At 43.6% G+C, this 15,249-nt stretch overlaps 1 protein-coding gene across 4 annotated transcripts; it reads left to right on the forward strand.

The window, feature by feature from the left end:
- The first annotated feature begins 6,482 nt into the window (after positions 1–6,482).
- Positions 6,483–14,873, forward strand: CDCA4 (cell division cycle associated 4). 4 transcript variants are annotated; one of them, XM_030482757.1, is made up of 3 exons: positions 6,483–6,596; positions 10,336–12,562; positions 12,709–14,873. In XM_030482757.1, exons 2-3 carry the CDS (start codon positions 12,518–12,520, stop codon positions 13,462–13,464), a joined length of 801 nt encoding a protein of 266 aa, XP_030338617.1. In that variant the 5' UTR covers positions 6,483–6,596; positions 10,336–12,517; the 3' UTR covers positions 13,465–14,873. The 4 variants fall into 4 exon arrangements, with proteins under 4 accessions (XP_030338617.1, XP_030338619.1, XP_030338618.1 ...); XM_030482759.1 differs by having other exon boundaries at positions 6,489–6,588; positions 10,336–10,416; XM_030482758.1 differs by having other exon boundaries at positions 6,492–6,596; positions 10,336–10,416.
- Positions 14,874–15,249: the final 376 nt, after the last annotated feature.

Consider the following 15,249-nt stretch of genomic DNA (forward strand, 5'->3'; position numbering starts at 1 on the left):
TTCAACCAGATAAGGCAGACAAGCATCAGCAATCATTCTCTTAGGAAAAAATAGGGTAAAAACCCCACATTTTTAATATTGTTTTTCACACCTTAGTTTAACTAATTATGCTCACTTTTTTATACCCTCATTAAACTATAATTGTGATGTTCCTACTATAATTTATGACTTTTTTCTTATAGAATGTATAATTCGCATAAGCCACCATCAAATCAACAACAGCAATAATTTGTGGATACAGTATGTTTTCCAGTTTAACCTATCAATTCACCAGACTCTAAAACATAATTTGGAAACAATCCAAACACTCCAACAAGCCATCACAGCCTTCACCTATTCTTCCAAGGAAGGTGAAGAGGATCATTTTAATTTGCAGATAAAGCAGTAACTTCTATAACCAGCATATTTCTTTTACCAATGTTTAATTTTATTCAACGGAAAATCACATTTCTGTTTTGGAAAATACAGAACAACTAATGCTGCCAACAGCTTGTCACTAAAGTCACAACCACCAGAATTAAATTACTGCGTAACAAACTCAGTATTCTTATTTTTCTACTTTTTTCTTCTATTTTTCATGGTCCAAATGATTAACAACTTTAAGGCAAGCCTAAAAATAAACAACTGACCTACATACTCCTAAAAGTTTTGTTAGCTTTAACTGTGCTTTTGAATTATAACTCCCCAGTTTGCCACTACAGCAGAGATTTGTTTCCCACTGGTATTGTAATTTTCAGGGACACGGCTTCTAGAAACAGCACAGTGCCTTCCAAAAGGCTGGTTTCAAGAATCAAACACTGTAATATGAAAAGATGTAGAACAGCAAAGGTGTAAGCCTCAAATCTGGCCTAAAAGACATGAAAGCCACACTCTAATGTATATTCAAGGATATATGAAAAAGGAATTATTCATTAACTTCTTCAGCTTGCAACTGCTTCAGGCTATTTTGTTCTTCCAGTATCTGCGGTTTTCAAAGAAAGGTAGAGCTGGTGGGGGAAAAGGATCTTCACATGCACAGCACAAACACATTCATCAGAAAGAGACTATCCTGAGATGAAAATACGTTACTTAGCTTGCTGCAGAGAAAGCAATACCTCGTGTAGTGACAGGCTGCACATGCTTTTTGAGCTTGTGGGTGCTATTTAACAGTAGATGCTCAGTTGCTATAGCAACTGTCATACCCTATGGTATTTATGCTTAGATATGGAACATGTATTTTAAGCAGCACCAGACAACATGGCATTCAAGTGTCCAAAATGTATGTTTAAAAGAAAATCCCTGTTATGAAGGAAGGAGGTGTGTTCCTCTAGTTATTAGAAAACCTTTATAATAATGCAACACTTTTGTAACAACGAAACAATCCTGTCCCTTACAAACATAAACGGAACTACCATGATGATCCAGAAGAGGGCTTAGAAGCCTTAAAATAAAACCCCAAACAACATTCAGCACTTTAAAATCCATCTTTGCTGACTGCCACTGCATAATCTGAAGACTTCTGCTGTCTGGTACAGTGCATGGTGCTTTGCCATTAGAGGTTTCTATTCTAGTTTAGCATCTCACTAGGTACTCCTTTGAAAGTCTTCCTCTCATCTGGGCTTTGTTCCTACCACAGATGTCCACTACCAACACAAATGCACATACTAGCTGTTGGCCCTTGCCTGCCAGTGCACATACACATTACGTGGTTTCATGGCTGGAGTTTCTCTAGCATGCTTTGCGCCCCTTTGGCTTTTGTAGTTCTGCGTATCAGCCATCACAGAGAACACTCTGAACTAGCTGGCAACCGTAAATCTTGCTGAAAACACTTCTATTTTTGTTTTGAACATCTCAGTGGTTGAGCATAAACAAACATTCTAATATGAGGGCACTGTTTCTTTCCGGTTCTTTCCACCATAAGAGGAAACATGGTCAGCAACTTTTGCAGCTGACTGCAAAGGGTCCTTAACTCCAACACAACCACTTTAGCCAGGCAGGCTAAAAGTTTGTGAACTAATACAAGCCTAACAGCTTTCCTGTGTCCTGTTTCCACTCTATTTCCTCCAGTCAAAACATACTAATACCTTTTCTTAGCAATTTATTATCGATTCCATAAAGTTAGTAGCTGACTTGGATAAACAGTGTTAGTGGTTTTAGCTCACAGAGTTTCTTAGTCTGTACAAGTTCTTAAAAAAAACCTCATTTCTTAGCTCATGTCACTTTCAATCCCTTTGGCCTCCTAGCAGATAGATCAGATAACCACAGCCATAAAACCTAACACCTGAGGCTGGTTGCCTGAGGCAGACAGATTTCTGCCTAAGAACAGATTTTCTTTGCCACTGCTGTACTGAAAGCCACATACCCTCCCTCCCATCACCTGTTTACTACTGCTTTTAGGTTTTTCGCCAGCACAAATACCCAGCTCAGTCAATACAGCCAGCCAACTGCTGCCATATTCAGACATGTATTATCTGGTGCCTGGATTAGTTGGAGTAATGAGTGCTCTGACTATGCTATTGTCATTTTGTAAGCCACTAACATCTGATGCCAGCATCATTATCATCCAACATCAAGCTACAGTTAGCCCACAAATGCTCACTCTCTTACTATGAATGCTTTGTTTTGTTTTACAGGCACCAGATGCTCGCTATTCTTTGTCCAACACCCTCCTACAGGTAGAGCAACAGCCTTCCCAGGCTCAGAGCAGTGAAGGAGAAGCTTATCCTCACTGAAGGCTGAGCAGAACTTCCAGCCACCTTTGGTGGTCCACACACTAACAAGCTGTAAAAATACGAAATCACTTTCTCTTAAATTCAGTGCACCCTGATGGCAGACTGCACACAATGACTGGGCCTCCTGCCCTACTCTGGATCCAAATTAAAAAGACAAACATATCTTAAGTGCTTTAATCAAACCGTAATTACAAGAGAAACAATACAGACTCAGAGCAAGTCCATGTCGTCTTTAGCAGGCAGAGGCAAGCAAGCTCTGTCCCTGTTCTGAACCAGCAGGATCAGAGCCAAAACTCTTCCAAACCTCACACAGTCATGCTGGTACAGCACAGAGCTTGAGCTAACATACCTTGTCTCTCAAGAAGACTCACTAGCCAGAGTACAGCACAGCACTGACAACAGCTCATGGCTTCCAGTTCAGGGCTGAGTCATGTCTGGTTCTTTATTTTTCTCCTTCAAAAGCACGGTTTCAGCCCTACTCCTGGCCATTGAGTTTGTATTAATTTCTGTGGTTTTATAAACACTGTCCAACTCTAAACCAGCCTTCCCGGCACTGCCGATGTGCAAAAGTCCGGCCAGCTCAGCAGGGGCTGAGCAGCTCTGAGAACGGAGCAGCAAAGCTCCAGAGGCATCAAGCACAGCCCAGCACAGGCTTGCTCCAGAAGGGAAGGAAGGGGGCTGGGAGCACTGGCTGCTTTCCAATGAGCATGGCACGCAGGTCACACCACCCAGTACCAGCCACCGCCGGAGGAAGAGGCAGGCCAGGGCCCTCGGCAAGGAGGCTCTGCCGGCGCAGGCAGGCTGTGGGATGGGGAGAGCCGGAGCTGGCTGCCAGCACAGCCGCTGCTGCTCAGCTGTGGGAAGGCAGCATGGCTGGAGCCCCTGTGCACATGCAGCTCTCACAGATTGAAGCTGGGCCCGTCTCTCATTCACCCCGAGCAGAAGATAACCACTGCCCTGCCAAGGGAAGGGGCTCAGGGTAGCTCCACTTAACTTAGTCCTCCAGCTATGGGGCAGGGGCTCCAGCTCAAATAAGCCCCACCATGTGCTAAGGATGGATCTGCACCTTGGACCTGCTCAGAGAGGTCAAGGCAATGCCTGTTTCTGTTAAATCAGCCCTGTATCTCCTCTTTTCAGACAAAAAAGGCATCCCATTCACCCTTCTTTGATGATCACACTTTTATAAAGGCTGCCAGTCCTTTTGAATCCCCTCGGGATTGCCACTTGCTCTGGAGACTTTGCTGGGTGCCAGTAGTGACCCATCTTCCTAGGAGAGATCTGCTGAGCTGATTTGCATCATTTTCTTCCCCATCACCTGTAATACCCATTTCATCAGCAAGCAGGTTGCTCTACACTGTCTCACTAGGTGCAGTGCCTCTCAGTTGTCTAGAAGCTTTGCATACACATTCCGAAACACCTTTCGAGTTAAGTCTCCTGCCATTTCTGACCACTAATTTCCCTTTTTGTGTGCGTGTGTGTTATGCAGCTATTGTCTTCATTTCAGTTTCCCCTATCAAGTTGCTTTGCAGACGTTTCTTTTCAGTTCTGCTCCATGCTTTGTCTCTAGAACTTCAACATAGACATCAGTTCTGCTTTTGCTCACAGATTATCTTAGCTGTGAGAGTTCCATGCGCTGAGGTAGCTTTCTCAAAATATAATTATGTTTAGGAAATTACCAGGTTTTCACCTGGTTTAACTGTGGTGTTAAAATTCTGTTTAGCAAAACCAGGATGAAAGATTTTAGTGCATAGCTAAAATTTGATCTTTCTCTTTGTCACATTGTGTTTACAATTACATTAAATTATTTATAACACTTTGTCTTAACAGAGATTGTTTGCTTTCTAGGGCTGTATTGTTTTGCATAGGTCTGTCCAGATTTTTCCATTTTGACTTTTCAAGTTTTGTTTCTCACATGTGAGATGTGAGAGTTGTTTCCGCCTGAGAATAATCAAATCTTGTCATACCTCGGCAAGACATAGTCCTGCAGCTTTTCAAAGAAGATGGAGTGCTGAGAACCTTTCACAATTTTTCTTTCAGTGGCTTAATCAAAAACATAGATGATATAGGTTTTGAGCCATCAGAAATCCTCTCGTTTCACCAGACAATTTATTGGGAGAAAAAAAATCCAACGACACTCAACACAAAAAGGACAAGACACTCTCATTGTACATATATATATAAAGAACATGTAAAGAAAGGGGAATCATGTACCTTACTATGTAGATGATGCTATCACTAGAAAGAGCAATACCAATGAATTCTTCTAGCTGTGCTCCTCCAGGGAACACCCCCCACACACTGCCTCAAAAGGGAAGTCCAGAAAGGCTCAAAGGTTCTTTCAGGATTTCTTGTGGGATTACCTCTTTGAATTCTTTGCAGCGCAACTAGAAGAAGCCAATGTCAAGCTGAACAGAGCATGAGAACATCTCTCTTTGTGGTATTGTTCTTTCAAAGTTTTGACTCATATTTTTGCACCATGACGCCATAAGCCCACTGCAAGAAACTGTGAGGGGAACTTACCCAAGGGGAAAACAGTGCAGTTCGTAACCTGTATTGCCCTAAAAGCAGATCTTGCTTTGCTATGGAAGTGTTAATCTCCTGCTTTCCCGTATCACGCTACTGCTGTGTCGTTTTACAGCCTTTCCTACTGAACCTCACGCCCAAAACCAGTTGATCACACACTCACACACACACACACACACACACACACGCTTCCTAGCCTCCCTTTTCCCTATTCTCTTTCTCTCCCCGCCCCACCGCGGGCAGCAGACCCCCCCGGCCTGAGGCTGCAGCAGCAGCTGCCGTGTTCCTGCGGCTACCTCCCGGCCCCCCTCCGTTCTGGCTGCTTCGGAGACAGCGGCACGTAGCTGCAAGACCGGGAATGCGACCGAGAACGCTCGCTCAGACTAAGTACTTGCAGATGTGCAGCAGCATCGAGCTGGAGGTCACAGCAGCGCCCAAAGCACTTTGGGGAGGGGGTGTTCTGGGGGTTTGTTTTGTTTGTTTGTTTGGTGTTTTTTCGTTCAGCAGGGCGGTTGGAGGGGCAGCTTCCCTAGGGGTGCGAAGCTTTACCCTCTCCCCAAGGAAGCGGCTTCCCCGTGCTCTGACTCCCAGACCTGGGGCTGGGAGGCCAGGCCCAAACAGGAAATGCCACAAGCCTTGCTAATGGAGTCATGAGGCTTGGCACCCCCCGCAGGGCGGCAGCTCCGGGGGGGAGGGGGAGGAAGCGGCCGCCGTTGGCGCTGGGGGCTTCCGGCCTGGAGAGAAGCGGCGCCCAACAGCAGAAAGCGACTGGACCCAGAGGGGGAGGCGGCGCTCTCCCGCCACCTGCAGCTCCCTGAGCGCCCCGTGAGCTGCAGCGGGGCCAGGCCTGAACCTGTTCCCGCTGGAGCCCGTGGCCGGGAGCCCAGACACGCCGCAGGGCCTTGGCCGCCGTTTGAAATCGGGGCGGCTCCGCCTCGCCCCCCGCCTCCGCCTGCCGCCAGCCTCTCACGGCCGAGGGGAAGGGCTCGGGCGCCATGGCAACCTGCAGCCTCCCGTAGGCGGGGCCTGGGGGCGGAAGAGCCCGGAAGCCATGGCAACCGCGCCGCCAATCGTAATGCCGAGCGGCAGCTGCAGGGTTTGGCGACAGCCAATAGTAGCCGCCGTTCCCTCGTAGGCGTGGCTTCCGGGGAAGGCCCGCCCCTCAGCGGGTAGAAGGGGGAGGAAACGAGCTCCTTTGTGGGCTTTGACAATAAGATGGCGGGCGGGGGGAGGCGGGGCTGCTCTCCACGGTTGGCCCCGCCTCCCCCCCCTGAAGCGCGGAGCGGTCCGTGAGGCGGGAGCGGGGGTTCCTGCGCTGGTAGGCGGCGGCGGCGACGACAGCAGTGGCGAGGCGGTGAGTAGGTAAGGCTGAGCTGGGTCGGGCGCGGCGCGGGGCTCTGGGCCCCCCGCCTTCCCCGGGGCTAGGCGTGGAGCCGGCGCGGGCGGAGAGCCGGTGCCGGCGGAACCCGCGGAGGAGGGAGTCGATTCAAAATGGCGGCGGGCCGTTTGCCGGGAGCGCGGGACGATGAGTAACCGCCGCCTGGGGCCGTTCGCGGCCGGGGCCAGGGCCGGGGCGGGTGGGCCAAGGGAGCCTGTTTCCCCTGCGGCGCCGGGCGCCTCTCTCCTCTGCTCGGACCTTTCCCGAGCCGCGGCACCCGCGCCGCCCCGCGCCTCCACCTCCGCGCACCCGTCCGGCGCCGCTGCTAGCCCACCGCTGGCGTGCTGTGACTGCGGACCTCCCCCAGCACCCCGGGCACACGCATCGCGGCTCGATCCCGCCTCGGCCCCCGTCGCGTTCTCTCCCCAGCTTGTGTGCGCCGGGGCTCGCTCCCCGCCTCGGCTGCGCCCGCCGGTCACGCCTCTCCCCGCCGGCACTTGCGGGCTGCCCCCCCCACTCAGCCGTCCCGGCCTCGGGCGTCTGCGTTTCCACGAGGTTTCTGCCCCTCGCACCGTCTGCCGTCGCCCCAGCTTCCCAGCCTGCCCTTCCTCTGGAGCTAGTGCTCCTTCTCGAAGCCCTTGGGTCGTGCATAGGTGCCTGCCAGCCCCCTATGCTGGGGTTGAAGAGAGACACCCAACCCCCGTGCTTTACAGGAGCTATAGGTGCCTTTGTCCCGGTCCGAATAGGGATGTTTCTGGCCCTACCAGCCCTCTGCTGTGTCTGTAACCCAAATTAGAACTGAACACCACCGTACGCACGCATATGCATGTCTGTAGAGGAGTACCTGGCTTTCCATCTTCTTTTCACTATTGCACACGGCTTTGATTTCTTCTCCCATTGTTATAAAGGCCAGTTTTGGAGTGAGGATTAGGGTGGTAGACAGGAGATACAATACCTTCTTATCTTCCTGTGCTAACTATTATCACTGTATTTATGGCTGTACAAAAAGAAAAAGCACTCTGCTTAAGTGAACCTCCAGCACTAGCCAAGGTAGCTCTTGTCTGCTTTTTCATAAAGATGAACAGTGTAAAATTTCCTGTTACCCCAACTCTTGGGAAGTTACTTTTTCCTTTAAGCACTCAAGTATATCTTTGGCAGCATATTACCACATGAATCTGAATTGAGTGTAAATCTGGAATGTTTAAGCTGATGCTTTCGTAAGAATTGGATCAAATTTCAAGCAGCTTCTTTGTAAAGCAGACTGGGAAATTGTCAGTCCCAAAAGCAAAGCTTTTAATGAATTCCATAATATTGCACTCCGAAAACTCATTTTTTCCTACGGCGTTATGCTGTGGATAGCTGTTGTCTCCTTGACAGTTTTTTTTTTTTTGTACAGCTATTTCAAACAGTGGTTAAGGTTAACACACTAGATTTGAGCTCTTGGCTCTCCGATAGTAGCGGAAGAAGGGAGATGATATGGCTGGTCTAGATATTGCCTCTTGGACAGATACAGATGCTGATTGAAATTAGCAGGGGATTTTGAACACCGTGACCCTAAAGCAGCAGCGGTCTTGCTGTCATGTACCAGGAGGCTTTACGCTATGGCTAATGCCTTTTTGAGTATGTTAATATGTAAATCAATAGAGAAACATACTTACATTTTAATTAATTAGGCTTTAAATTTAGCATTCTCTTGAGATGAGTGCTTGTTGGAGATAGTGCAGCGAAGTCTGGAGGAGGTCATCTATTTGCAAGGTTTTTAATTGCATCTGATAATGGCTATGAAGTTAATATTTTTTTTTTAACTGTGAACTTGGGTTCTGAGGCACACTCGTGTGCTAGTTAATAGAATCTGAGGAAATAATTGCTGTGATGGGTATATTCTTTAAGTTTATACTAATAGGAGTCCACATGATTTATTTATCGCTCTAGGGAAGAACCTCGAATCACATGCAGCAGGCCTTATATGTTGTTAAATTGCATGGGAAACTGTTTCCTTCTTTAGTGTGTTAATAGATTACACACTGGTCTGGTCTGGTCTGCCAACATCCCCTATGTCTTTAAATTCGTGGATGTGATAATGGCTCTTTTACCAAGAACTCATGAGTTCTATCAACAGTCCCCTCCTGTATCAGTCTGCTATTTTGGGAGGCAAACAGCTAAATCCTCTTCCTCTAAAATCGTCAGATACACAAAATAGCATCAGAAGATATTTTAAGTTATTTTTCTCATGACTGCATCATCTTTATCTGTAGTTGTTGGGGAGGGGGGGATGTTGGGTTGAGGTTTTTAAACAAAGCTTATTCCCATGTCGCGTACCCTAAAATAGAAATGTACCCTAAAATAGAAATTCGGTTACCATGTAGAGGCTTTTGAAGAGATTGCACTTCAGTTATAGAATGTTCTGAAAGCATAACCACAACTTTTATACCATCATCAAGGTGAAATACTTTTATTGACTTGATATCGTGGTGTCTCACTAGAGTGGTAGTTCAGATGCCTCATGACCCTGTCTTGAATATTGCTTGAGCTTAGTCGCAAAAGAGGATGAGACTATGGGTTGGTTAAAATACAGTTTCCATGACATAACAACATTTTAGTCTGAATATTTTGGGATTAAGTAGGAATATTTTGGGATTAAGTAGAAATATTTTGGCTTGTTTGGGTTTTTTATTTTGTGGGGGGTTTTTTGTTTGGTTTGGGGGGGGGAAGTTGTGGTATTTTAACAAGTATGTAGCTTCTTGAAAAAAAATATGTTTTCTGTGCCTCCTCCCCCCCCCCCAAGTCCTTTGACAACCGTCTACCCCCCCCAGTTCTGAGAGTGCTCACTCTTCAAAAAAAATTTACTACTAGCCACAATAGAAAACAAAAGTAGATGTCCATATGCATCCTCTTTACTTGTTTCTTTGCTAGGTGTGTACTTCAGTGTGTACAGACACTGAACTGTCTTGTACTGTACAGACATGTCTAGAAAAGTATCTGAATTGTTGTCATATTTTATTGTATAAGATTTTGTAGCCTGTTGAAACAGAGCATTTTTTTTTTGTTTCAGTAATTAAAGGAATTGTTCCATGTGTTTGGTACTTGTACTTGGTATATCAAATCTTATTTTGTCTTAAATATGTTTTAAAAACTCAGCCTTTATAGTTACAATAATTTAATTACTGTCATTACTTTCATTATTGTCATCTTTCAAAGTAAATCTTAGTCATAAAGTTTCTGTGCTGGTAAAGGAAAATTCTCCCTGGGTTTGCTATGTTTCAGTTTTGTATTTGTGCGTGCTTGCTCTTTTTCTCTAGATGCTAGAGAGAGATGTGGTTTTGTACAACAGAGGTGAAAACTGTATAGTTTTGTGATAAAAGTAATGAGGACTTGCTTTCAGTAATCTTTTGTATGCGTTTAAATTTTTCAGATGATCACTAAAGATTTTGTTTGCTCTTTAAATAGCAAAGGTGTAGGGATAAGGGAGAGGCTGGTCCGAAGGTCAGGGTAATAACTTGGGACTAGACAAGCAGTTTCCGCCTCCTGTTGCAAATTTTTGGGGTGTTGTTGGGCGAACCACTTTTGTGCTCTAGCTGTAAATTTGGTTTAATAGTACTATTCAAGTTTGTAGGAGCGTTGTGAAGATAGACCAGTTGAAGAGAGAGGTGTGTGAGATCTGGAAACTATTTTGTCCTGCATCTCCTGTACTTGCCTGACATCTTGCTTCCCCGTACTTGGTAGGTGGTGCTCTAACTTTTACTGTATGGACTCTTGCTCAGTAGCATGGGAGAAGAGGAAGGACTACATCAAACACAATTACTGGTATGTAATATTTTGCTTCTTTAATGAAGCTGTAATCTAATATTTTGTGCAATCTCAGGAACAGGATGGCAAAGAACTGCTTTTATGATGTGAGATACTGATTGCGAGTGTTACAGCAAAAAATCCAGTGAGTCCTGTGGAAGGAGTATCTTTCAGAATCCATAAACATTTTTTCCTCTGCTTGTACACACCCAAGTGTGTGTGATGTATTAGGTTTTCAAGTTTTCTGCTTTGTTCTGTTCTTCTGTTGGTGTGCCTTAGAAGGCATTTAAATGCCAAATAGTGGATGTATGAAAACCGGCTTAACATTCAATTGAAGTTTTAATTACTCTTCACAAGAATATAAGTTGAAATAAAAGAAGCTTCAAACTCTGCACAAAGTGTTTAATGTTTGATGACATAATCATACACAGTCGATTAGTAGTGCCAAAAGATGTCTCTAGAGGTCAAGTTTTACATGGGGGGAGGTGTGTGTGTGTTTAGAAATTACTGTACATATGACTTTGGAAAAATTAAATGGGATATCCTCCAATAGGAGGTTTGCTGGAAAGGGCACTAAAAAGTAAAAATTTGGGTTGTATTAATGGGAATAATGCAAATATGTTAGGTTACAGGAGAAAAAATTAAAAGAAACTTCAAAGCATTTAATGTAAAACATGGATAGGTTTTGAAAGGTCTATGAAAAATGACCTAAGACCAAGTCTATATTGTAGTCTCTGCATATTATGATGTCTGCATATTATGATTTCTGAGGAGTTTTGTACCTTTAGTGGAAAGAATCTTCAAGAGTCAGAAAATCCAAAAAAGGTTAATCCATAGATATATACAGAAATGTAAGAAGTGTTGTATAGAGTCAGACCAAATGTTTATCTAGCTACTGTGCTATCCCCAGGTTTTCAGAGTAGATAAGTATGTAACGTAATTTGAAAGGAACGATGTTGTTGCACTTTGGTGGATTTTTAATGACTGAAAAAGCTGAAAGAGCTCTCTGAAAATATGTGGAACATACCATAGCAACCAGAAAAGCAAGGCAGAGGTTAGGGCTCGCCGAGGGAAATGGAAAATTATACAGAAAGACATTGCAATAGTATTTTGGGTTTATCAGCTTTTAGTTGAAAAACTTTGGTTAGTTTGGGTCATTACATTTAAAAAAAAATTCCCCAAATACTGGCCAAACAGGAATTCTAAGCACAGAAGACTTAGAAGGGACATAACAAAGGTGAATAAATGTAAAGATCAGCTCCTAGATTTCATTTTCAGCCTAATTTTTAAAAGACTAAAAGAAGTGAGGTCTACGACATTTAAAAAAAATAAATATTCTCTGCATTTCAAGAGATCATCTGCTGTATGTGCCTGGGGCAGCGTAGCCAAAATTAGTGCAGATCAGAACAAGACCTGGAGGCTAGTGCTTCACAGTCATACCTTGGGAAATTGAGCAAGTGATTTTTAGGTGAGGTGTGAATAATGAGAAGCCTGCATGCACCCCACTTTCTAGCTGGTTAACTTAAATTAGGAGTACAGGGATTTTGCTTTCTTATAGTCGACTGGGAAAGAAGTACAGAAGCCCATAGAGAGAATGGCTGTGCGTGTCCCTCGGCACTTGCACAATTCATGTTGGAATTACACAGTTAATTTACTCACCTGAGTAAGGGAACTGGAAGGACTGCTTTAGGCACCTCAGTTGAATGTCTCAAGTTCTGTGGAACAAATCTAGATCTTACTCTCTCTGTAGAGAAAATAAGCTAACCTTTTCAAGTATGCTGCCCATTCTATTTTTTTTCATGTTCCTCTGTTAGGCATGTTGATGTTCTGGAGGGTCAGATCTTTTGAAGATGGTGTGCCAGGTTGTATTTTATTTCCAAAATTAGAAGTTAAGCATGCCAGTAGAAACTCAGGAGGAGCGAGGAGAAGCTGCCTCTCCAGTAGGTGAAATACAGCCGTTGAGATGTTTGCTTCTGAGCGAAGCAGTGGCTCCTGACTTCCATCAAGTGTAGAGCTTAATGGGAGCCAGGAGCTGGGAGCCCCTGCCGCTCTCCGATGCCATGACTTGTGGACCTGCTCACCCCTGGTTCCCGAGTGCCGTCTTTGGGACCCAGTTCGTATGTTCCTGACCCCTGTTGTACTACACTGGCCATTCTATAACCTGGTATGACAATTCTGATGTTTCTATCTTAAAAGAATTTGCTGTTTAAGATGAGATTTTTATGGTTTGTTTTTCAGTCCTTCCTTACCCCTCTTGAGCTGTTTACCTTGTATAAGAATTCTGTATTTTTTTTTTTTTTTTTTAATCAGGACACCATGTTTGTGCGAGGATTAAAGAGAAAATGTTTTGATGGTGAAGAAGACATTGAAGGAACTCTGGCTGGTATTAAGGCTATTCCTTCATATAATCTGCAGCGACAGTCACTTTTAGATATGTCCTTGGTTAAACTTCAGCTGTGTCACATGCTGGTTGAACCTAACCTTTGTCGTTCGGTACTTATAGCCAACACGGTACGGCAGATCCAAGAGGAAATGACTCAAGATGGGACTTGGCAGATGATAAACACACAGAGTACAGGGCAGGCATCCCTGGATCGTCTTGTTTCAACAGATATCCTTTGTCGTTCATCTCGGGAACAAGCTGAGGGAAAGCACGTTCCAGGCTATAGTACTTTCGATAAAGACTTTGAGGGTGATCAGGCACAAGATAATTCAGAAACTATGTCAACAGCCTCTTCAGTGCAAACTCCGAGAAACCTGCAGAGCAATGTGTGGGAAATGGAGAACGCACAAGAAAATAAAGGAAACTTTCAAAAATCATTAGATCAAATATTTGAGACACTGGAGAATAAAAGTCCTAATTCTGTTGAAGATCTGTTTTCAGAAGTTGACAACTCTTACTATGATCTTGATACTATGTTAACAGGCATGATGAGCAATACAAAAATGGGACACTGTGATGGGCTGGAAACATTTGCTTCTCCAACATCTACAGCTTCTAACTCTAATTGTAAATCTGATCTTAATGAGCTTGATCATATTGTGGAAATCCTTGTTGAATCCTGAAACTCCTTATCTAGGAGCTAAAGATCAGTTAATGGGAAGAAAAGACTCAAGAAAGCTGTTTCCACAGTTTGTTCTATCAAATCTGCACATGTATTTTACAAATATCTATATATTATATAGATATATATATTAAAAAGCACTTCATATTGCAAAATAGTGTTAACTCTTAAAGTTAACTTGCAATTTGTAGTGTAATAATCCAATCTATTGTCCATTGAACTGTAAGTACATACAGTAAATGTGTTTTAAGTTTTTGGTCCAAGGCTCTTGAAATTGGGATCCTTTTACCAATCGTTATAGCCTTTGATGGAGGATATGCTCAGTGAGAGGGATTCTCTCATCTTTTTCTTACACTTCGTCCAGTAAATGGTAATAAATGGAGACAAGTTGGATAACTGGTTTCCTATTTTCCACCGGTTTTCCACTTTGTTATACCACAAAACTCCTACCATATCTGCTGCTTCTGTTCTAAGTCGCTACATGGCTCTTAAAGAGCAGTATGCAATAGTTTGTGTTATCCTAGCTAGCTTATTCTGGTTTTTGCTACAATTTTTACTTCAAAAATAGTTTAAAAGTGTTTATTGGTGTTTAGATTTTCCAGGTATTTTCCTAAAATATATTTTTACTACAGATGTTATGTCAGCTGCTAACTTAGTAACTTTTGATCATACCTGCAGTTGATGTATTTTTTGAAAGGTTTTCAAAAAGGGATGGTTTTTTTTTACTGTGAGCTACCCAATGTAGTTCAGTAAAGTGTATGTAAATGTAAATATATGATTTTATACTTTACATTAAAATGTAAGAGCTGTTTTCATTATTCTGTTTTATAGAGTAGTACTTTACTAAATTGAGAATTGTACAGTTATGCTTTTCACACCCCATATACTTCAGTATCGTTAGAAGAGCTTTGATCCAGCTAGATGCAGTTAATTCACTTCAGACCATACTTTTTGTTAACTATGAACCTAAATTACATAGGTTTTTATTTATGTATATTTATATGTAAATGTCATCAAGTGAATTGTTTTATCACTGAGGTCTACCATCAAATATTTGTTTATATGGGTTAACTCTCTTGCACTAATTACTACAAAAAGTGTTATTAATGGCCTTTAAATCTCAACTGGTATGTCATGATGTCTTGTCGTAATCAATATGCTCCACTCTTACCAAGGGTTTCCTCTTGGCTTATTTTAATAACAAAAGATAATACAACATGGGACGGTGTTCTTTTCTTCAAGTACTCACATTCATTGTAAAGTGTATATAATTAAGCTTATTCCTATGAGGCATTTTCAAGGGAAAGGAATTGATCAAGCGCAGTGTATGGTTTTGTTATAGAACAACAAATGTTTACCTTCACAAGCTGGTACTGGGGAAGAGCCCCAAAATAGAAGTGAGGTAGACAAGAAGAGGGAAAAGATTCTTTTGTTTCTGGAATGTGTTAGCAGTCATTGTGCTAACACAGGGGAAGACACCTGCTAGTAACTAGTTTTCTGTAGTCTTGGACCAAGCAAGTCGGTGAACATGAAGAGTACCTTTCTGCATCTGACAGGCTTTGCCTTCTTACAAGTGACCTTACCTCCTACACATGATCCTCTTCAGATTCTCAAACCCTTAAAAAGGGGAGGGTGGGGGCAAAGGGGCATTAAGGACATTTGAGGCCCCCAACATAAGAAGGACGTGGACCTGTTGGAGCATCTCCATAGGACGGTCATAAAAATGTGATATATATAGTATCCTGGGCTGCATCAAAAGCAGCACGACCAACAGGTCAAAGGAGGT

This window comes from Strigops habroptila, chromosome 4 (genome assembly GCF_004027225.2).
Source record: "Strigops habroptila isolate Jane chromosome 4, bStrHab1.2.pri, whole genome shotgun sequence".
NCBI lineage: Eukaryota > Metazoa > Chordata > Aves > Psittaciformes > Psittacidae > Strigops > Strigops habroptila.